The sequence below is a fragment of the Argopecten irradians genome, chromosome 3, assembly GCF_041381155.1.
Source record: "Argopecten irradians isolate NY chromosome 3, Ai_NY, whole genome shotgun sequence".
NCBI lineage: Eukaryota > Metazoa > Mollusca > Bivalvia > Pectinida > Pectinidae > Argopecten > Argopecten irradians.
In genome coordinates, this window is record NC_091136.1 from 2,010,772 (window position 1) to 2,036,624 (window position 25,853).

Sequence of the window (25,853 nt, forward strand, 5' to 3'; positions counted from 1 at the left end):
TGCTTTCAACTTTTCTTTACTTTAATGGTCAGAACTGCGAAACTAAGCAGAACTTGACCGTCCTATTAATATGTGAGAACGTTTGGAAGGCCAATGAACGCATTTAGACTGGTTTTCTTTGCCCGACTATTCACTTTAACCAAAACGACATATTACTAGAAGCACGACAATGCACTTTATTAAATTTAGAGGACAAGCCCTGTCCGCTATCTACTGTGAATCGGCGAGAGTAGGCCTTACATACATGGGTGTTTCGACAAATTAGGTAGGATCCTACAGTTGTAGCTTTACGATACTTGCAATATATGCTAACATTCTGAGAGCGGTACAGTAAATGTTTACAGTAGCGGGCCTACCTGTGTTTGTAACTTCGTACATGTTGCTCGAAACGACGTCCGATTCATTTGAAAACCTCCAAAACCCGGAAATTATGACAAGTAACCATTTAAACATCCGAGTGTTCAATTGCAAGTAACTTCAAACGTGAACTGATCAAAGTAGAACTCAAGTGATTACAAAATTGAAGACATTCTCTGTTTCTCACACCGGCCTTGACACAGGCGATTTGAATCTGACGCCGCGTCACAACTACGTTAAATATCCTGCCACGTATGAATTGTGTGAGAGTGTGTAATCATACGACGCAATAGATTTTAATTAATCAGTTTTATACTATGGAGCTTTTAACATCAGATAAATAAAACGATTTATAGTTTCATATCGGAAAACCCCCAGATATATGCTTCATCAGATGAAACTATTTTTAATTGTATGTTCATTGATAAATTGGCGGGAATTTCCACCACTTCTGGTGGCTGTTCCAAATGCCTGTCGGAGCCAAACGGTATAAGTCAGTTTTAGTGTTTTAAATGCCATAAATACTAAATATGGTAAATGTTTAGCTATGCAAATAATGATTAAGACTGTAAATATAAGGATTAGAGTCTCTTTCTGGTGGTTTTATCGAAGGATAAAGTTGAGTAGGGAATCGATATCTGTTTCATGGACCGCTTCCGAATAACGATACCTACTCAACTTTATCCTTCGATAGAACCACCAGAAAGATACCTTTATCCTTAATTAAATGACCTAAACACATAAGTGTATCTTGTATCAAAGAATTGCAAAATCAACTCATCAATTTTGTGATGCTTGCAGGCATATTTGCCTTAAATATCTGATTTATCAGACATGTCATTTTATATCACCACAGTGGTTCTGTAGCGTGTATTGTGGTGAGACTATATTCCATAGTCCTGATAGAACTGCAAGTTACTGCACACGTCCCACCAATGCATTCCTTTCTAAGTCAAGGGTCTCACTATTTGCTATATAATAATGATGGAATAAGTATTGCCCAATTAAATTGTCTAATAAACATTAATTCAAACGTGCAGGTAGCCTTCACGATGGCGTTTATATGCAGACATTAAGTTTGTCGACGCCAATTCCGCGTGATTCGATTAAAACGAGATTGCTTAGATGGAAAACTTCATCTAAATGAAACTTTCTGCCATTTTCCTGGAACCTAAGGTAGTTGACATTACAGTTAAGAATTCTGTATTTTACGGAATATCATGAATTTATAGCCGTGATTATATAGAGCTATGTGTACAAATTATTTCAATTCAATAATAGACTATTTGAATGCATTGTCCATTATGAATAATGGTATCTTAAACAAATACAATGACGTGTCAATCAAATTCTTGTCAACACAAGTACGCTACATAAACATTATAGATTACCTGTTTCCTGAAAGATATTCGTTATGTTAGCAACGATAACAAGTGTACATAACATTGAATCAATGGCAATGTGTAATTCTACATCATGTGTTTTTGTTATCAATTAATATATTAACCATGCAAAATAACTTCGTTACGTATTTGATAATTTGATGGTAATTTTAATTGAGGTTTTTCTAAGTACATTAAAAGAGAATCAATCGAAAACATTTTTTTTTCTGCCAATGGGAAACAGAACGAATTTATTTAGCGTGTCTCATATTGGTATTTATGTCGACGTTTTCCGTCTCGTATCTCTTCAATGCAGTATTCATTTTATCTATATAGCATGTGTCAATATCTGAAACCGCTGATGTAAGCAACAAACGAAGTAAAAGTATCATTCTGATTTACAAAAAGGAAATAAGTATTTAAAGGACGACCAAGCCATGAAACAAACAAAGCAATTTCGCTTTCTAATAAACAAAAAATAATATGTTTAATCATGACTAAATTCCTAATTTTTCAGTAAACATATTGACAATTTGCTGTTGTTTTCTACAAAGTACCTGGATTATGGAGAAATGGATGTTCACAGATCTAAGCTGAAACCCATTAGTGGTAGAAATCCTGTCTGTTGAATGTCGTGTAAAATCAATTCTCGTTTTTGATTTAATAACAGCATCTTTGATATTGCTCATAAAATATAAATGAAGGAATACTTTTGAAATTAATATCCTGTCTAACATGAAAAGAGAAGATTATAAGATTGTTTGTTTGTTTGTTGCTGAGCTACATCCAAACCAAGAATACAAAAAAATGATGAAGAGCTTCTAGGAGACAGACTGTGTCAAAGTAAATGTATTTATAACCGAAATGACACTTTATATTTCCATATTGTGGGATTTGAATGAGCGGACTGTCACATGAAACGAATTCCAGGACAGGCGCCCCATGAAGTACATGGATTGTATAACATTTTACCATACACGGCTTCGCTCCTCTTCATATCTTTGTATCCGCTTATCTGTCAGTGTTATCTAATGATTTGTTTATTGTAACAGTGATGATACTTGGCTAAATCCCTTTGTTAATATCGGTTCATTTACTCTCCCAAAGTATCAAGATACAATGTTTTTGGTTTGCTCCCCGGGGATTAGTTATACAGTTTATGCTTCAGACATTGTTCTGTACACCTGCATCCTTATCAACTGAATGCTCACCCACGGTATCCGTAAAACTCTCCAGTGCTTGATTTATTAAATTAAAAAAAAAATACAAACACAAACCAAAGAAAACAAATCGCCGCAAACTGGTTGAAATTATATCGATATGAAAAAATTGGTAGACATGAAAACGCGAAACGAAGTCACGGCGAAATAGTTTTAAAGCATGTTGGTATATTCCATCATGGTATTCATTACCTATAACCACTAATTGATCGCAAATATCAGTGTTGGTATACTAACTGAAAGGCATTAATTAGTAACAGATTTGTTCTTATTGATCCGATCCTAATGATGTTGAAGAACAAAATGTATGCCTAGAATGGAAAGGTGTATCCAATCATAAATGTATATAATTTGTCTTGAGGACAGATAATTCAATTCTGCTTGTTACGAGCATTTTCATTGGCTTAAAATTTACTTTATCAGCCCATAAAGGAAAAATGGCGTCGCCGTTTGTAACGTTGCTTCTGATTGCCTTAGATGACGGCGTAATGATTTCAAAGACAAAAGTGTCACTAAATGAATTTTGAATATTGAAGAGATTCTCTTTATTCAAGTTCATCCTTTATTAATATTCGTCCGAGAGTATAAACTCATGTATATAAAGTTGTTTTACATGCACTTTTAGTAATACTTTTCTCAGTCGTTTAATATTCACTCTATGTTGTTACATCTTTTGGTTACGACATTCACACCTGTGTCTTCTTTGTCGCTAGCTTTGTGTGGGTTACATGACCCAGTTATATTTTCGTTCGACATTTTGCTTAAAGTACAAGTTCTTCCCTGCCCATGGTAACACGTATTGTGTAAAACTAATAATGACTAAGCCGCGCGGTTCCTCTAATATTTAATACAAATGTAGTTACGTGGTACTTTGAGCACGTGGATAGCGTTTAGCAGTACCTTAGGGGAAGCCAATGCAAGAGAGCTGACAGTATATACTTATATACTCGTAAACCAATCTGGTCTTGATTAAGTCTTGGTCCACTTTTAGCATTGTCTTCATGTGGTAATGGTAAACTCACAGCCATAAAGCCATTGATCTTTTGTCTTCATTCAGGATATAATTGAAATATCTTGTAAGAGCCCGAACAAGTTTAAACATGGCAGAAATGGCAAACCATTTGTTTGCATTGTCTATTAAGCGTTGATGAGCTTCAAATAGCATCATTATCACTTCTCTGGCATGGTTAGTCAATATCCAAACCCCTATTGGATAAGACAATACTGTAGCAGTATCTTTATGACTAGTGACTTTTGGTATCCTTATGATTTTGTTCCAAGTTTTCAGATGCGGCCAATCAATGAGTTAATCAGATGGTCCAGTGATAGAAAAGCCATTAATTACAACATGACATTGTCTTAAAACTGAAAAAGACAGAAAATGGACGCTGTTTGTGCCTAGTAAATAAAGAAGATTGGACTGGCGCGTATTGTCTGAAATAGATGAAGACATATTATTTTTGCTTTGGTTTTTCCCCAAAAAGATGTTGAACATGAGAGGAACTCCTGCAATCATTTATCAAAAGTACCACACTGGGCTAGGTTACGATTTCAGTATTGATGTGGATCATAAATGTATATTCCATTGTAAAAACAGTATATACAAATCAGTATATACCACGCTTTCATTAAGAAACATCCCTTATCGATCGTTTTTTCCACTACTATGACTCATAAATTGCATTTTTTATCAAGACAGCCAAGATCGGTATACCAAGTTAAACACATTGCCATTAAAGAAAACCTATAAAATATGTCAAAATAATAGTTTTTCTCATTCGCCTTGTATTTCTAAAAAGGACAAACGTTGCAACAAAACAAATACCAAAGCTATCTGACGACCATACTTCGTAATATATTTTTTTTGCATAATTCACAAATCATTTTTTTTTCAAACATCCGTTGCCAAACCTTTATCAAATTGGTTTTACCAAAATTCAGTTATTAGTAGCGCTTGTAGTTCTTAAACATGTTACATGTCGAATGAAAAATGATGATATGAAATCTTCACATGAAGAATGACAGAGGATAAGATAAGATTAATTTGTCGACGTAGTAAAAATCTGTCTGTTTTGAAGTACAGGTCACACATCCACAGCCTCTGTTGCAGTCTATATATCAAATAAAGTTCTCGTTTCAAAACTTTGAAACGTCAACATCAAAGACACTATAAAATCAAGACCGATTTATCTATTACACGAAACCAACACTCACGATATCATTTAGTATTGAAACAGAATGATTTCCTATGATATCCTTAATTTACTTCAGAGTGTTTAATGAAGCAGGTTCGTAAGCATTATCGTTTACCAATCGTTTATCAATACTCTCTCTACTTAAACGAAGACAATATTTACTGCCATGTAATTGAATTAACTAATTAACTAACTCTTTAATTAAACATTATTTGCAGAAGCAAAGCGTTAGATAAAAGCACGCGGAATCATACTTAAGTGACAAGAGATTTGCGTTGTTTAGTGGGAAAGTATATGGTTCATTGGGGCAAAAGTTATAACCTTAGTTGAATGTACTACCAAACCTTTTGAAAGAAAAATGAATGAGAGAATCAGAAAGTGACGTTGTAATTCGAGGAAAAAGATATTTTAAACGCATAACTTGGGTCTGAACTTAATCTACCTTATAAACTTGCTTGCGTTACTGACTATATGTAATACATGGATGCTACATGGTATCATTATCAAGGAGTCATAACAAAAAGACTATTAGTCTATTGATACTTTAAATATTTCACTCTTGAACAAAGGAAGTTAAATAAAAAGTTATATGACTACCTCTCACTGTATGTACTAGCACGTGTCCTTGCTAAAATTGTCATCTCCTACCCCTACAGCATCCATTAAATTAACTACTTCAAGCCAATAATGCAAGATATTTAAAACGATTCATGCTTAAATTTTTTTTTTTCATTCAAAGAGTTTGCAAAGAACTTGGCAGATATTATCCGTTTTATACAAGTATTGGTATAACAGTATACATAAGACAATTATCATTTATTTGGTTGCTTTATGTGTTGGATTGCATTCATTATATTTTAACAGAAGAGTTATAAATAGAATTAGTTCAATGATTGATGACTAATTTAAAGACTTGTGCATTTTAATAGCAAGGAAACAATCTATCACATGCTAAAATTGTGCTTCAAAAGCATTACGCGTATTCCACTAATTTAGTTTTTCATTACTCCACTACAATTGCCATGTCTGTAAAGGCATGTTACGTTTACTTTTGTTCTGCAATATTTTATATTTATTTAATTCGCCGTGATTAAAAACTTTTCCAATTTTTCTATTGTTCGGTTTTTACAAGAGCTTCCACTTGTAAAAATACACATCTCGTCTTTCGCATATGGCCAATGGAATATCGGTACCATGTAATGTAACGTTAAGTCAGAAATGTACGATGATTAAAACATAGACATCAATTAAACTTTCAAATTTATTTTTCATATTTAAATGATTTGTCACGTTATCTTTAACTTCACCAGGTTTGTATAAATGACACGATCAAAGCCATCTTAAAGGAATCACAAAACCAACATTGCGAATGAAATAGGTAAAAAGAAAAAAAGTTTTAAAATGTTCTGCTTAGTTCATAGATAAAGGTGTCTTAAAGTTTATTCTGGCAATCAGAAATGTGTTATGTTGTACCACGTGACGGAAGCTCAAGGTTATAGGAAATTATATTTACGGTTCTTTAAATTACACGTCCAATAAAACCGTTTATGGAAAGTAGAGCGCAAGGTAGCACTGATTTAATGGCTCACAGAATATAGGCAGAAATGCTTCAATGTATGGCTTGATGCGCAACATGCTTGATTCTCGAGTAGATTTGAAATCAAATTAACGGCTTAATCTTCGACTGGATTTGAATTCTGACGTCATATGTGTTTTGAGATATAACTATACTGTCAGCCATTTTAGGCCATTACACATTAATTATAGCTTCATTAGTCTAACGACATTGAGGTTCAGAAATGAGAAAACAATTATATCAGAGTTTTATGAATGTTTCGTGAAAGTCTCTTTACTATTTTTTATATTACCCTTTATTAGAAATTAGGTTTTACTCTCTTGTGTTTACCCGACGGATGAACGTCAAATTAAAAACCTGCAAGTGGGGCATATGCCAGGTACTGACCGTTGGTCGGTAGTTTTTCTCCGGATACTCCGGTTTTCCTCCACCAACAAGCCTGGCACATCCTCACATGACCCTGGCTGTCAATATGACGTTTAATTAACTAAACCCAAACACATTCTGTGAGAAGAGTTTTATGGATTCTCCTGAAATGCAATGTTTTATTTACATTTTCCCTTATTTTATCAAAATCATTTTTTAATGTAAATCCCTTCAAATCGGATCTTGCCTATTGGGTTCGTTCATAATTTACATTGAAATGTACATTTTCTTCCTTATTTTGTAAAATGTAAAATCTGTTTTGGTTCTGTATTTCAAACGATCACTTATGTGAATTGTTGGTATCTTGTGTTAAACGCCTCGCGATCTCTCTCCTTACTGCCTTAGCATGTTAACATCTGTGAAAACAGATAGGGCAGAAGTGCATAATGCTGGTGGTAAATTGTCAATATCTATTTGGTTTTAATCAATCAGAGAGTAATTTGTTTTAACTAGCTCTAGGGCATGTATGCGTGCCTGGTTGGAGACTGCCAACATCTTAATGCATTCTGTCGCCATTTGATTACTGTGAAGATATATTCATTACAATTAGTCTGATTTCTATCGGGTGTGCCTAAATTCCGTGACACATAAACTGTTTTATATACATCACACAGGTATCGTAAATTACTTAATATGTGAAATTTTACTGTATTGATTTTTCTCTATTTTAGCTGGTTGACACTGTCGTATTTTTTATGATTTGCTACCGGTATATAGATGCTGTGTTGTGTTTGTCTTTGAGTATTAAAGAAGTGACAAAATTGTTTTTCGTCTATGCGAATATCGACGTTCTCATATATTTTCTGTTGATATTGCTTTACTGGTCATACTATACCTTTTTAAAGCAAATTCTTTCAGCAGCATATTCGACTCCTGTTGAAGACCGTAACTTGATCAGTGTTTTGCCCAAATGTTTACGGAGAAAATCGTCAATGAGGATAATGAACACCTTTTCCTTCGAATTTGTTCTACTTGAGCGTGAGAAGTCCACAGACTTCTTCATATATCCTGTTTATATTTGCACTTGTTAACCAATACCAGCTAATATGACGATTTATGATAACATGCAATGAGTGTTTGACGACTATGGCACGCAAATCCTTGTAAAATGGATGTACAATAAGTCATACAGAAGCCCTATTCTTGTAGAGTGTTTCAACTATTATTAAAGGTGCTACACGGCTGACAAATGGTATTTTTGCTATCATAAACATGAACAAACTAATCAGTATTTTTCTTTAGTTACAAAAGTTACTTATTTTTTACACCACTTCCACCATTGAAAAGTTTGAGTATCTTATTTTACTTAAAATAAATATATCAGAAATAATTAATTGCATACCGAAAAAAATCTATAGCGCTTTGTCCTAAATATGAAGTACTTATGTGCATCTACCAAAGGCAAAATGATTATATGCATTTTTGTGTTTTAAAATTAGGCACTTATATACACGATTAAACATAAGTAATTGTTCAAATGACGAGTAGTATCGTTATTGCTCTGTCGGTGGTGGAACATCTGTATATAAAGATGAAGAAAAAATAATGCTGGTAAATTAGTGGAATAGACTACTTTTGTAATAGTGGAGCGGCTAAGGTCTATTTTTTGGCAAAATCGTTCAAAGTTTGAAGAAAGCATGAAACTTTGCATATGACCTCTTTAAGACATAAGGTTTCAGGAAAAAAATGGACCCCAAAAAATCACGACCCCTGGCGGCCGCCATTTTGGTTTCCAAAATGGCCGTCAAAAAGCACCTTCTGCGACCAATATCTCGCGTTCTATACCAGCTAGTCTCAAATTTTAAACGTCAACACCCATATTATTGACACTTAGGAACATTCTGAGAGTGTTAAACTTCATGTAGGAGGACCGCCATTTTGAATTTCAAGATGGCCGCTAACTTTGCGAAGTGTATTTGTATATGATACATCTAATGGCTAAGCTTACTTTAAGCAAATAAGCACATGCAAATATAGTGAGAGTATTTATATTTTTGTAGTGTTTAATACATAAATAATTTTATTCTTATTTTAACTTCATAATGTCCGCAATTTTAAGATCCAAGATGGCCGTTTGAATTGAAGTTGGCTCTGTATTTCACTATGTAAGAGAAGTAAAAAAATAAAATGTTGATACTTATGAGATGCCTTGAATAATCTTGGAACAGATATCTGAATTGCAACTCTACAGACGTCATCAGATAATAATCTTTCGCGTGCTTCATCGAGTCCTCAGTTGGAACATCTTCAAAGTCACAAATCAGCAGTGATTGGCCAAATCTCTCTCCATCTGTGGATTACACCCAGCTCTTACCTTGTCGCTTCTACTGCGATCAGTCGGGCGCATTCTCTCCTGTTTTGACATTACATCTTCAGCTGAAGTCTTTTCACTGCCCATTACTTCCAATCTTGGAAATAGCTTTTAATTTGAATATGCAGGAAACAGGAACACCAATTCCGATATTCTAGGATATTGATATTTTCTACCAATGCTTTATACCTCGGCTTCCTACTTTCAAATCCCTCCTCACAGTGTTACTTCGATGAAACTGTAAAGTTATCCATAACCTAAAGTAAAGTCGGCAAGTTTCCAGATGACAATATCAATAAGTTAGTTTTCAGTCTATGTGCTTCCCAATCTTAAATATACTCCCTATCATCTCCACATTTTGCACTTAGTTTTAATTACCATATATACTTTCTCTTTGGAGACTTAAAGTTCTCTTGTTCTGCATGGCTGCTATTTATTTTCACCCAGTCCTTGGTGCCGTATGCATGTTTTACTGACGGTTACTTTATGTTTTAGGTGGATTTAGTTTGCATCATCTCTGTTCTTAATTCAACACCATCATCTGTTTTACCTTCGCCATCTTTATCTCCTAAGCCTGCATTGGAATTGGGAGTTCTGGCTCTGAGGCACAGCTTACATTTGTAAAAAAAAAATGTCATTGAGGTAGGTATGACTATTTTCGCAAGGACTTGTTTGTGGTTAATTGCTAGGGCCACTGCTGTCAAATTCATAAACGTACCACAAGGTGTCATGTCAGACCAGGTAGACATCCAAGTTTTGGCGGAAAAACCTTGCTTTGGACTTACTCGAAGTCCTTCCTAAAGTGGAGTGTCCTGATGTTGTTGGAGTCGTGCAGGATTGCATCGAACACATTTTCTTGGCATTTTATCTGATTATTTTAGAGCAAATATCTTCCCCTGAATCCACATAAGATTTCCTGAGAGACGGTTGACATGAACGTGGTTATGCAATATGAGTGCGGCCATCTCATCCTTGAAACCTTCTTCGGTAGACGAATCCCAAATGATCTTGCATTTATTACTTCTGTTTGCAGGTCTGATATTAAGGTGAATCTCCATCACGCAAAGTATTTCGGATGCCTGCCAAAGTGATTTCGTTTAGATATTTTCTGATAATTCCCTTGCTCTGTTGAGAGATAGTGATGTGGTATCATCCATATGCATTAAATAGTTGCAGTCATAATAAACCATTTGAAGCCTTGCTTTTTGCTTTATCCAAAATATATTCGTTAGCCGTCATGAAGATTACCATTCTTCTGGCAAATACGATCTTCCATTCCACATTCAAAAAGGAGATGATCCTCGATTGTTTTTGTTGTTTACAATTTGAATCTTTCGGAAACACCTCCTCTGTTCTCTACAGTTTATCAGATATACTTTCTCTCTTACAAATAACATTAATGAGTCTCTACAGTATCTTTTATAATGTTTGGGTACATCTTGCATTTGTAAACGGTGAAAGGTATACCAATAGGACACTGTGCCGATGTAGTGAAGATCTCCATCAGGATAGGCTATTTCCAGTTACATGGTATAGCTCTTGTATGAGTGTACTTTCCAGAATGACAAATATTGCTATCGTGTTAAATTTTATTCTAGAACTATAATTATCCTTTTTGCATGATAATGGGTGTGAGGAATGTTTTCCAAGCTGCTGTACTCCGAAAGAGTTAAATGTCCACTACCTTTCCGAAATGATGAAAAGGTTAAAAGTTTTCTAATGACCGTATTGAAAGTCTATCACGGTGTGTTTATAAGGACGACGTCAGGGATCATATGCGACCCGCTTTATGGAAATTAACGTTTGCATTGAATTTATCTATGCAGATTGGTTCAGAGAATAATGGATGTATAATGTTTGTAGAAGTTAATATCAAGTGTTTACGTAATGTTTCCGAAATTATCAGCCAATTTGGTTAACTTATGTACCTTTAATTGAATACTGCCGGACATCTTGAATTTCAGAACAGAGGCCATTTTGAAATTCAAATAAGAATGGAATTATTTTGTATCAAACGCTACAAAATATAAATACTCACTGTATTTGCAGTTTTTTTATTTACTTAAAATCAGCTAAGCCAATTGTGATATTATTATTATATACAGATATAGGTAAATGAAGTAAATTGGCTGCCATCTTAGAATACAAAATGACGTCTTTTTACATGAAGTTTAACACTACCAGAATGATCCTAAGTAATAATAATAATAACTATCAATAATTTGGGTGTAGACGTTAAAGAATGTTAACTTGATTTTTACAGATAAATAGGGAAACAACTTGAATTTATACGGTATGTTGGATTTCAAAATGGCGGTCATTTTGAAAATAAAATAATAATCAAATTATTTATGTATCAAACACTATAAAAGTATTGATACTCTCACTTTATTTGCAAGTGTTTATTTCCTTAAAGTTAGCTTAGCCAATTAGATGTATTTTATACAGATATAGTTCGCAAAGATGGTGACCATCTTGAAATTCAAAATGGCGGTGCTTCTCCATGAAGTTTAACGCTACCAGAATGTTCCTAAGCATCAATAATATGGATGTACGCGTTAAAAGTTTTGGTCTAGCTGGTATAGAATATAAGATATGTGTCGCAGAAGGTGGTTTTTGGCGGCCATTTTGAAAACCAATATGGCGGACGGCAGGGGCCGTGATTTTTTGGGGTCCATTTTTTTCCTGAAACCTTATGTCCGAAAGAGGTCATATGCAAATTTTCATGATTTTCATGCTTAGCCGCTCCACTATATTGTTCGTATGATAGATAATGTTTTCTCATTGTCGTGACGTTGAAACCGATTTATGAATGTGTCTGACTTTATGTTACATCTTTCAGATTGATGATTGTAAGTGGATTTTGTTATGTTCACTAATGCAACACAAACAAGTCACTGTATAGTGGTGAATACGTTATAGTGCCGTGTAATATTCCACATGATGTATAGACAAGATATGTCTTCATTGAATCTAACTACAGCAAATAAATCAAAGTTTTAATCCATTAAAATATGCCTTTAAATACCACACTACCATTCGTGAAGCCCGTTAAAATGCATGTATATATTATAACCATCAATACTTCAGCCTATCAAGTTCATCTATTAATGCTTAAGCAAATAAAAATTATTACGATATTTCGGGATCAGATTAATGTTTTAAAAAAAATTAACCCCCCCCTTAAAAAACCCCAATAAAATAAAGATAAAATGTTATTAAAGAAAAATCTTATTCATTGCCATAATTCAGGTTTTTGTTGTATATTGCCTTGACTGGTAGATTACGTTTTTTGAAATATTATCATTTTACCTGCCATAAAACCCTCACTGAGATGTCCCTTTACAACATGTATTACAACTTAGCATCAGTCACACTTGTAGATGATGTGGATACCTATAAAAATCAAATAAATCAAACTCCCCCTCCAAAAATGTTTATGATAAATGTTCAATACTATCACATAACATGTTGGTGATAATTCTTTTCATAAAATCATCTATAAGTGCAAGACTTTCTTGAAATATTTCAAAATGTATTCCTATGTGACATATATATTGAAAAAATAATTCAGCATGTTCAGAAATAATTCCATAAATGATGACATCTACAAATTCAGGGGAACCCGACATGTTGAACTTTTATTATTGGATATTCAAACCAAATAAGGGGTATGCTGCAATATACATAAAACGAGCAAAAACTTAAAACTTCGAGTTTTATAAAATCTCAAATGAAATGAATATTCATTTTAAGATACTATTTATCACATAACTACAAAAAGCTACATTTCAAAGAATCTACCGTCAAAATATTTTACGAAAATCATGTATATGCTACCTTTTTGTCCTGCCGCCCTCGAAATCCTATCGTCATGCCATTTGTCCTGGCGTCATTTTATTGTTTCTGTCTTGACATCACAATGAATTTCTAGCCAATGAAAATCGCTCCAGGTCATATTACACTAGTGACATGAAATATTACGCGGGAAATCACTGAATATCAGGCAGATTATGTGATAATGCAATTTATGTCATAGTTTGAAAGGATGTTCATGTGATTGATGACATTATACCACTACCTAATTACAGCCTCTAAATGCCTTCAATTCTCTCCAACATCAACATTGTATTGGCGTAACTCTACGAGATATATAAACATGTATTGTAGAACAACGTCCGGAATCGCCTGTGTACGTAATTGATTACATAGCTCTTGCAATCATTAGATCACTGTACCCTAATGAATTTTGCTCCACCAATCAAAATAGCGATGCCATGCGTCCTTTATGAAGAGTTGTCTTTCTAAAGATTAAGTAGAGGTTGAGAAACAAATAAACACGAGTGAATATAAATCGATCGGTTAAACCGTGTAAATACAATGAATTATTCGCATTACGCCGTGACATTTCACATATTTCCATTCATCATATCTTGGGCTTATTCCAGAATTTGTGTAAAATTAAGGGAGTCGTATAAACCGATGGAACAGAGCATTTATTTGATTCAGCAATTAATTAAGCATTTATTTAGATATCGAGGATCTAGATTCACGTTAAGTTCGCTATGATAAGCAATTTGATGACAGCTTCCTACAGTTTTATCGATCTTTAAGAATTGTAAGATTGGGGTATGAAACATCCAGAATGTTAAAGAGAATCAAATTGTTTTATGAAAGATTCTAAGAAATAAGTAGTCTCATTGAAAATAGCTTAATGGGTCTTTGTTTAATTCTTTGCCTTTACATGTTTGCAATGGCGTTTTATTTTAATTACTTCAACTTTGAAATTAAAGCAATTGCAAATAGAAAAATAGCATTAAGACATATATATTGAAATGACTGAAGTTGCAGATGCCATCACTAACAAACGAGGGCAGTAAAATCCACCTTGACATTTAAAGTTTGATTTTAGATAAATGACTTTATACTATAAGCGACGTCAATAATCTGCTCTCATAAAGGTCTATAATACCCATTATTGAACCCTAATATTGTCACATCAATAATCTCAAGTTTATTAGCTATCTTGATAATCAAATATCGATTCATAAGTCGACATTATTATCTTACAAATATGGAAATGGTCCAGCGTTTGCACCAGGGTACCGTGTTAACTGGCGGTGTAGACTGTCTAGACCTTGATTTGTCTAACTAAGTAGATAGCAGTGATTCTTTACGGACGCCTGTTTTGTTTCTCTGTCACGTCTTTGTAGTCCTTCTATAAAGCGATGTTTTATATTTACCTTGCTTACTAGCAATACAACAACGCACATCTATATAACTAACCATTGGGGACCAACGAAACACTTTGTTATAAGCATAGTGCGTTATACATATATATTTACATATGTCCCTATATAGTCAACGGTAGGGGAGTTGCGTTCAAATTAGCGTAATCGCAATGACGTATGAGTACAAACGCAGTGCAGGTTCGGACTACTTCTAGTTCACGCCTCGATTTTGCGTCATAAGTTGAAGGATTTCAAATTAACAATGAAGGTGTTTTTTATTAGATCCAATTAAATATGTATTTGACATCAAAACAAAAGATGTGTTCAAGCATAGTAACGGTAGTAAACAAACAAAATGAACCGCTGGTTGGGCCTACAACCGGGGGGGAGGGTTGGGTGGGGGGTGGTGGGCTTTCCTCAGGAAAGTTCGGGAAATTCCATAGTTACGTCAGTATGTGTGTACATGGACGGTCACTCAACTCTCCTAAATATACAGAACATCTGATTGTCGGAGAACAATTCTGGGAGCATCTAAGCGATCAATAGGTAAACAGGTTATGTACAGAATTTCAGAAAACAGTATCATCAGCTCCCCCCATGTCAAACACATGTCAATCCTCCGTACAATAAAATAAAAGTCATGACTATGAATAATTTAGTCTATATCGCGTTCGTAGACCGATACATACATGACAAACATTCAGCAGATCAACGGTCAAGCCATCATGATTCAATGGGCTATAGCACAGTATGACGGCTCTCTCCACTTCGGACCGCATCACTTCCCTGACAACGATACATACCGGAAGTCGTTCCGCCTCGGTTATCTCAATTTCTATTCGAAACAGACATTATTGATATATGATGGAATGAAAAAACAACATATTTTAAAAATAATTGAAAGCTGTCATTGTTATATTTCAAACCAAACGGCAGCTATAACATTCAACAATCGGAACTGTATCTTCGGTCATCCTGACTACCGTAGTAACCTAGCTCAGCAACCAACATCGTTTTAAATTTGATCACGAACATATAAAAATAGACTTATTTATGTAAGTATATAGATTGAACAGTGTTTTGATTGCGTTAGTGCTACATTGAATATGTCTGTATTCCATTGCGTTCATACCACCTTTAACGCAATCACGTAGTGTTCAATCTCTATGTAAAATAATTCCAACAATTTGCAATCGACATATTTTTATTTTGTAGTAACATTCTTACCAATTTATTTTATATGCTGTTAAGCATGCATTTTGCGTCTTGTCATTCATCACTACATTCGATAGTTTACATTATGTTTCGTCATTCCTGTTTTATGGGCGTCCTCTGATCTTTGTTCCTTAATAGGTCGGTTTGGCTTGACAGTGACGAATGTAAGCATCACCAGCATAACGATATCCTGGGACGACTTTCAGCCATCAGGGTACAGGTTTGAGTACACAGTGTTCTATTCCAAAGTGTTCTCTAACGACACGACGGAATGGCAGCGAGAGGAGGTTAGTCCTAAATTATCTCAGTTTTCTATCCGAGTCTGTCAGCTAACGAGAATGATATTAAGCCAGAGCTTCCAGCGGACCCTCAGATGATCCAATTAGCGAAAGAGAAAATTAATTACTTCCACAACAAACTGACAGTGAGAAGTAACAAGACATTAGAGCGATCAAAATAGCTGTTGTTTAGGAATCATGTGTCTTGCTTAGATGTCCTGCAATGATAATTACGGATTTGGGGATTTATCGTATAGGGTTGGCCAAATTGTATTTTGAACATCAATATCAACTATGAATCGTCTTTTGCAGCACGGGGATATGTCGATTGCCACCATGTATGGACTCCAGCCGAACACTTTGTACTTTATGAGAGTGGCTACCTGGCAACAGACGGACGTCATTGCTAACCTGACAGAGGTGGTCGTTATCAGCACGACAGGTGCGTCTGGCTTGTAACGTTAGTCGTGAATCATTTGTGACAGAAAGGGGGCGTAACTCTATATTTATCATGATACCAAAAGAAGTAACTCAACCACAGCAGACAAATAGGCGTGCATGTCCTACCGAGTTATACCCTATCTAGATAGACGAAACCGATATTTGAGACATCATATACAGTTATTCGGCGCACTGAATATCATTCGTATATTCGTGTGTCCGGTTAATTTGTCTATGTCTGTAAAATTGATCATAGTTTTATTCCAGACAACGTTAATATAGGTTCGAATAGAACGTTTATATCTTCGTTTGGATCATACATTTCATACGATTCCAACGATATGTATTATGTAATTGATTGAGTCTGTTTTGTCTTTGGCTCGCATAGGTTTCAGAATCATATTCATCTCGGCGCGATCTGCAATAGACTACATTTCTGATTACCAATAGATAGCACCTCGAACTAGCATTGTCTTAGATGTACTCGATTGTTTCTCGTGATATCTCATTACGCGGACCATTATCATTTCAGTTGAGACCGACTGTGTTACGCCAATATCTCTTTGTGTGTGTTGTTGCGCAATAACAGCGTTTATGTTGTGAACAAGCGTATAAATACTTCAAACTTTTATTGGTTTCTTTAAAGAAGTGATGGACGATAACGAACAGTTTACGACAAACACGCTGTAATCAATAGGTTATATAGCCATGCTTGCTTTAAAATCAACCATGAAAAGTTCAATTATTCATCTGACTGAACGATGCGTTTGGTATATATTGAACGAATCCGCGGAAATACATATCGCGCTTCAATATTACTCTATATTTGAATTTGAAATGCTTTCTTGTTTATGAATTTATAGCTCAGTTTCGCATTGGTGTCAGAAGTGATTAAATATTTAATTATAAAATGATCTTTTGCTCACAATGTACACGAGATTTACACTCATGTATATACCGCTTCTAGAACATTTTACATTCCAATATAAAGTTAGGTGAGACCTCCTAGGTGAGACCTCCTCGCCAGCCAATACATATTTTAGCCGCTCTACACTGTACATGGGAACTAGATTGTATGTTCATTTTTTTTCAATTATACAATAAGTTAACATATCGATTTGCAGTATAAAGTCTAATTGAATTTCGTTTTACTCCTGTGTGCAGGGATTAGACTGTATATATTTAATTTTGTTGGAATAATAAAGTATTTTGAACCTAAATAATAATACATGTAATAATAAAAAAAATCGTCGTGTACACATTTATATGCAATACATCTAAAATTAAGAAAAGGAGATGAAAAAAGAAACAGGGAACGACATCTCAACTCAGATGCTCCTGTTAGGATCCTTTCGTTATTTTCATTGTATAAACCAACTTTCATTCGCGGCTTCTAAATTTCGCCATTACCATTTCAAAACAAATTCCAGAAGATTCACATTCGTGGATTTTAAAAAATCATTTCTATCAGTATCAATGATGTACATGTAGATGTTAGTTCGCGGAGACAAACTTTCGCGAAGGTTTTGGATGCGAAATTCACGAAAAAAAGCACCCGAAAGAAAATTGGTTTACAGTATTCTCGAAAACAGGGACGACTTCTTTACTGTCTAATCTTGCTGTAAAATCATACAGTTATTTCATAAGGGTTTCTAGGATACCAAGACCTTATATCCCGTAATGATGAACTCCGCATTAATTTTCTGCTGAGATTGTCAAATTAATATACTTTAGTGTTAATCCTCATTAAGATCTGTTTGCAGTAAGGTTAATATGTTACTTTATGAATGAACATTGTTCCATTTTTATCATAATTTTGAAACGTCTGTAAAAATAGGTATACATTCGTTGGCAATATAGACCATTTATAATGGCTTCCTAAGACTACTAGTAGTGATCTAGTTGCAAGATTAGATAACTCTTAGAAATATAGTTATATCAACATTGATCAGTAACACCATTGAAGACATTAACTCTTTTTAGTATTTCAATTTGTCTTTATAGTGCTTCCTTATTGTTACTACAACGATAACCAGTACCGAGTAGGTCAGGAGTTCCAGATCGACTGTGAAGATGTGTGTGTGTGTATGACAGACGGAGAACTGGAATGTCGTCCAGTCTGTAACGATACGTCTCTCCTACTCCCTACTGCTCCCAACCTCGTCTGTCGGGAGGAAATGAAAGGCTGTTGTCCCACAACCGTTTGTACCGACAGCATTCCTCTTACACACAAACCAGGTACATGGCTTTATATTGTAATTCTTTTTTCGCGACGACTTTTTCAAGACAATTTGTTTTAAAGATACTCCACCGCCGACGAGCATAAACGATACCCATCATTTGAACAATTACAAATGATTAATCGTGTTTATATGTGTCTAATTAATACAAAATGTGTATGAAATAATTTATTTTGTTTTTGGTGCATGCGAAATTAATACTTTATTCCATATACATGTAGGCCGCAGTGTCATGGATTTTGTTCGGGACGTATTTAATTATGTTTAATATTTTAACCTTGAAACAAAATAAGAAGCTCATACTGTTCAATAGTGGTAATGGTGTAACGTAAGTAACTTGAGTAACTTAAAAAATACTGATTCTTCTGTTTCTGTTTTTGACCATTCGTCGGCGGTGGATATATTTAATTCATTTCAATCCGGACTTCTCCTGCTGCTTTTCTTGTATTTGAAATATAATCGCTGCGGTTTTTTTCTCGCAATTTCTTATCACTTGTGAAATACGCAAAAATAAAGCACATGCGAAAATCAGTTGGTTTACACAATACCGCTTAGCCGGTTATTTTGGCGGACCAAAATTTTCGCGATTTGATCTTACAACGAGAAACTCATTTGTAAGTGATTTTATATTTTAGCGATATTGACTTAAGGGTAGATATCAATCAACTATTTCTAATTATTTCGCGGATCAATTTTTTGTGATCATAGCAGTGTGCCACAATATCACGAAAATATCATCCCCGCGAAAATAACGGGCTACACTGTATATATTATAGGTATAATTTATTAACTGGTCGCCATTCGAGTGTGTTTTCAATCAAAATAAAAATCAAACAGTTTTGAATTGGTTAAACATAATATTAAACAATAACGTCGTAAATAAATACTGTCAATTGTATCAATATCTTAACATTTGTGGGACATCACTTTTTTCTGATTTGTTTCGTCAATTAATCTAAATTGAAAACATAATTTTGAACGGTTGAGGCGCGTTTTTACTTTTGTTAAGAAATGTATTTATTAATGAGTTGATAGGACTATTTGTTATAAGAGTTTGTAAGATGAAATGATTCAATTGGTTCATGATCTCAATGTAAATATATGGTACCACTTTTGTTTTTAAGGTTCTTGCCCGAAAAGCGCATAACGCACTACGTGGTATTTGTTTTCGTTATATGAAAGACCAAAAACGATTCTCGATATCTTATTATGGTTGTTTTTGTTTTGTCTTATGTATCATAAACCTAATCCGGAAGTGCATGATGCTAACTCAATACAAAATCCATACGCAAGACTAAAACACCGCAAATTAAGCCTCAGAAATCAGATAACGTTGCTTTGACGATTGCGTGGGGCAATGGAGCTTAAGATTAAAAGATAGTTTTTAGTGCACATAGATACTCCTGAGATTTTAATGCCCTAGTCTACAGCACATGGAAACGATAGATAACACGAATCACGTCATCAAAGCGATAAAATATCATATCAATTAACAAAGAAAGTATTGCCTTTAATGAGTGATGGTGTAGTTTTCTTCTTGTTAGAGTAACATCGCTGACAGATTGATATGAAGCTATTCCCTGTACCCCAAGAGATGTAGCAGAGAGGTATCATTAAATGCATAAAGATCAGGCAGGTTTCTCATTGATCAACGTTCTTTTAATCGAGTCTGTCACTGGTGTCTTTATTTGTGCAGGAAGCACCGACTACATTCATCATCAGTAGTAAAACTAAGCACCAGTCGCGTAATCAATGTCGTTTAGAATTATTCTAACAAACTGTTCGCTTCTAAAGTACCCCCATGATCATTCTTCCCACATTTAAACATGTCTTTTGGTATCAAAAGGGTACACTTCAAATTGATTTTTCATAACACAATGTAATTGCCGATTTTTCATGTTTAAATTAATTATCCTCTTATCCCAAAATTTGCTGGGTATTTTAATACGGCTTTTGAAATAAAACAAATGACATTTTATCGTTATCAAACATATTTTAATTCACTTATTAACAAGCAATATGTGGCGAAAACCGGTTTAAGAAAAAGAAAAAAAAAACTTGCAGCATTTGTTCTCTTCAAAGAAATACCTTTAAGATGCTCCACTGCCGATGAATAGCATTTTCTTCAATAGAAAACAGGAACAAACAAATATTTTTCTTCAGTTACAAAAGTTGCTTACTTTACACCATTACCACAATTGAAAAGTTTGAGCTTCTAATTTTACTTCAAGATAAAAAATATCTAATATAATTAATTGCGTCTCGAAAATAATCCGTAACACTATGTCATATATGGAATGAAGTACAAACGCAAAATTGATTATTTTATATGATTTTTTATTTGTGTTAATTAGACACATATATACATGATTAAATACCAATTATTGTTCAAATTATGAGTATCGTTTATGCTCTGTCGACGTTGAGCATCTTTAAATGCTAGTTATTAGAAACCTCAATTTATTTCAGTGAAAGAAGTTTATTGTAAGTTTTGTACTGCAGGTGAAACATCTGAAGAAAACACTTGCATTCAGTACAGAGATCGCGGTATCAAGACTTGGCATACGGACTGTGGTAGTTATTGTAACTGTACTGAGAACGGACTGACCTGTTACCCATTGTGTTCGGACAGTTCTATGGCCTTAGTTTCTAGTATGGACTGTCGCCTTGTCAGCCAGCCTCATCTCTGCTGTCATCAATGGGTTTGTCAGCCATGTGAGTATTTCCATAACAAACGAAACACAAAGAACCGTAATGGATGACGACGAATGACACATGGTGTCAGCCAAGTGCAGTTAGTGTATTGCAAACTGTTCAATATTCCCGTCAGATTCACAATGGGACGTATGGAACTCAGCCTGTTTTATTTCATTTGTCATCGTCATTTATGTAATTAGTCGGGTAAATGAAGTCGGTAAAAAATGTGTTAATTTATCTGGTATAATTTCTTAATAAAAAAAATAACAGAAATTAAAAAAAATCCCGTCAAAATAGCTGTGGATGCGAAGAAGCTAATTTATATTATAGGAATTCCAAAATGTCCTCCCGACTATAGCTATGTCAGTGTTGAAATTTCCACGCAGCCTCGCTTTCGAAGATTAAGGCGATTTTAAGGTAAAGATTTACGAAGTGCCCCTTCTAATTATTGACCTATTTCGGTGACTCCTATTTCTAGCAAAATTTTGGAAAAAATTGTGTTTAAAAATCTTTTTAACTATCTTTCCAGACATAACATAATCTTCAACCATCAATCAGATTTTTTACCTAAAGATTCAACAACCTATCAACTATTAGCTATATATGATACAATTGTAAAACATTTGGATAATGGCAAAGAAGAGAAAATGATATTTTGTGATATAAGCAAAGCTTTTGATCGTGTTTGGCATGATGGTTTTATATATAAGCTTAAAAAATATGGAATCGAAGGTAATATGTTGACATGGTTTTCATCTTATTTGAAGAACAGGAGACAGAGAGTGGTCTTTGATGGATTCAAATCTACTTTTAAATCCATACAGGCGGGGATACCACAGGGATCTGTCCTGGGACCATATCTCTTTCTATTGTATATTAATGATATTGGTGATGATATTTCTTCTAATGTTAAATTGTTTGCTGACGATACTTCCTTAATAAGTCTCATTGAAGGAAATAGACATGAATCTGGCGAAATTCTTAATAATGATTTGAGGAAAATATCTTTGTGGGCTGAAAAATGGGGCATACTTTTTAATCCTGATAAAATGTATCTCTTCTTTTCTCAAGGCAAGTTCACTCCCAAATATTAATTCCTGATTTACTTTTCAACAATACAAAAATTAATAATGTTACCAATCATAAGCACTTAGGAGTATATTTCAATTCAATGGCAAATTGGTCTACCCATATGAATTATATATATGAGAAAGCATACAAAAGAATAAACATACTCAGATTACTGAAATTCAAACTTGATAAAAAAAATCACTTCAAACTATTTATACTTCCTTAATTTGACCCATTCTCGAGTATTCTAATATAGTATGGTCTAATTGCAACCAATCTGAGTGTGATATTTTGGAGTCAATTCAGCTTGAAGCAGCACGCATTATAGCTGGTTTAAGGTTCATGTAAAGGGCTTTAACCAGTGATATTTTGCAAGCCTATAACTCATTACTGTGCTGCAATTGAACAAAACTAACTTCATTTTAGCTATTTACGAAAAATAGCTAAAATGTGGACTTTGAGGCTCTTTCCGGAAATTTGCATTTTTCGCCCCAAACAGATCGGTTGAACTATTTTTTTCGTGAAGAGTCGTCTTGTCATGTTCAGAGTACCTTATGGTGTCTATAAGAACATTTGTATCAATTGAGATGGCTTCTTATATGCGATATTTGTGATCTGCCATTTATAGCAGCCATTTACATTTACTACAATAGGCTCCTGCGCTATTTGCTGGTCTGATTTTGCCAAACAAAATGTTGGAGTACCTGGCGTATTCACAACTGAACACGATGGCATTATTATTTGGTTCCATCAATGCAATTCACACGAGTTATATTTCTTCTCCAGAAATATACATTTTTCTCATATTTTACTGAATTTTACGAACAGCTTCACAAATTACATATCAACAGTAAGACTGACAGTTAGCCAGGGTATATACCAACAATTAATGAAATTAGTTCTGTTCAATTGCAGCACAGTAATGAGTTTTAGGCTTGCAAAATATCACTGTTTAAAGCCTTTACATGAACCTTAAGAAGGGGAACAAGTCACGCTATAATTTATAAAGAATCTGGCTTAATACCACTTATTAAACGAAGACATCTACATCGAAATATAACTTTTTTCAATATATTTAATAACAATTGCCCTTCTCATATTTATGAATTATTACAACCCTCTCTAGATATTAGTGATAATTACAATTTCCGACATAACAGATTATTTAATGTTCCTGCTGCTAGAACCCAGTTATATAAAAACAGCTTCTTCCCGTCTATTATGACCGAGTGAAACGAACCGTCCTGTCCATTTTCTACAATATCATCTGTTAGATCCATCAAAAGTTTTACAGTAAATACATATATCTTTGATGATAGAACTGAATGTTCCGATATTTTCAAATATAATGGTGATGGTATGTCAAATGTTTTTTATGTCAGTTGAGTAATTTTGCTAGAAACCGTAATGCGGATCTCTTTAATTCTCATCTCAGTGACAGTCCAGCCTGCCTGTGTGGATTTCAAAACGAAGATTGTGAACACTATTTTCTATACTGTCCTTTATACGTCAACCCTAGACTGCTCCTTTTTAACTCTATTTTGGGACTTGACAATAATATACCACTGACAACACAAACATTTTTGCAAGGCTCTGAAAGACACGATATAAACATTAATAAAGCTATATTGGATAAAGTTCAGTGCTTTGTCAGAGATACCAATAGATTTCGCTGATTTTGTTGAATAGATTTCGTTGAATTCGTTGAATATCTTGTAAAATCATTTTTGTTTTCTATTTGTAATGATATGAACTAGGAGACATTTTATATGATGTTTATCAATATCTAGCTTGATGTTTTAGGATATCATCATCATTAAATAAATATACAATTCAGATTATTTATGTATATATCAATATTAATTTGTATCTACTGTTAATATGTAAGGAGAGGGCGTGTATAGGCATGTTGCCTGTTGCCCAATTCCGATTGTCTGTAACATCTGAAAATAAAATATTCTGAAATGGAAAAAAAATAAGGCGATTTTTTAAAAATGTGTCAGATTTAAACGGTGTTTTTCCATAATTTCAATGGTCAAAACTGGGCAACGTCAGCAGAGCTTGGCCGTCGTTTTGTTATGTTAGGACATTTGGAAGACCAACGAACGCCTTTAGACTGGTTTTCTTAGCCTGACTATTCAACTTATGGTGTTAAAAATAGTAAAACTTAAAAATAAAGCTCATTTGTTCCCAGACTGAATTAACGTAAATCTCTCTATTTTGATATGTATGTTTACAGATGAGGTGCATACGGTGACAGTGAATGTTACACTGGAGATGGAAGGGCCCTGTGAGGAATCTGACTATACCAGTTTATCAGTGCTTTCTGAGGCGGGATCATCAGTACTCTATTTCTACAGTTTAAAGGACTGTTCTACTTCCGAGGACGTCGGAGTGTCGTGTACTATAGACAGATCATATATCCATTGTACAGTGCGCGATAGAATTCATCTCATGTTAGCTCTTTCCTTTCATATAAGGTAAGCAATTAAAACATAGACCTAGTACATGTATTGTCATTATGGTTCCCAACGATGGATGAAATTGCCAAATTAGTTTAGTTTGAATAGAACTTCAAAGACTTCAAATTTCACGTCTAAATTGGTCTGTCGTACTTGTTATTGGAATTTTAGAAAGAGTAATTTTCTTGAAATTGCTTTGACACTTCTTCTTTAATTGCCCTACAACATTTGATGTAATTTATTTTCATATTTTTACGCATTTACCTTTGTGGGTATACTGTATAGGTGTATTATTCGCGGGTATTAAATTTCGATGTATTCCAGTAATTTTTGGTGTGTTTAAATATTCACGAATAATATAGAAAGTTATTGCTAGTTGAAAAATGACAAAAGTGGAGATCGCGAAATGTTCTCTTTCAATAATGAAACAACTGTACAATAAGATGGCAACATAGAGTGATCTGTTAACTTCCTTCGGCAATGGAAATCAGAAAGACGTAATCAATGTCTGAAATAAATTAATTATCCGGACATACAAATGGGTTCCGTCCTTCCGTCCGTCTGTCCGTCCGTCTGTCCGTCCGTACGAATGGTTTCCGGAACATAACTCTAAAACCAGTAGAGATATTTCCACGAAACTTCATAGACACATTGGTCTTATGTTCTAGTAGTGCCTTTTGCTATTTTAAGGTTTTCACTTTTTGTACTTTTTTATGTAGCCATGGAAACATTGCTGAAAATGGCAGATTTT

The 25,853-nt window shown here is 34.3% G+C and overlaps 1 protein-coding gene across 1 annotated transcript in view; it reads left to right on the forward strand.

The window, feature by feature from the left end:
• LOC138317259 (uncharacterized) overlaps nucleotides 1-25,853 on the forward strand; it is a 60,617-nt gene that overhangs the window by 19,803 nt on the left and 14,961 nt on the right. The window contains exons 2-6 of the mRNA XM_069258812.1: nucleotides 16,052-16,200; nucleotides 16,504-16,633; nucleotides 18,637-18,870; nucleotides 21,375-21,587; nucleotides 24,880-25,120. Of these exons, the coding sequence (XP_069114913.1) occupies nucleotides 16,052-16,200; nucleotides 16,504-16,633; nucleotides 18,637-18,870; nucleotides 21,375-21,587; nucleotides 24,880-25,120 (967 nt within the window). The remainder of the gene's footprint in view (nucleotides 1-16,051; nucleotides 16,201-16,503; nucleotides 16,634-18,636; nucleotides 18,871-21,374; nucleotides 21,588-24,879; nucleotides 25,121-25,853) is intronic.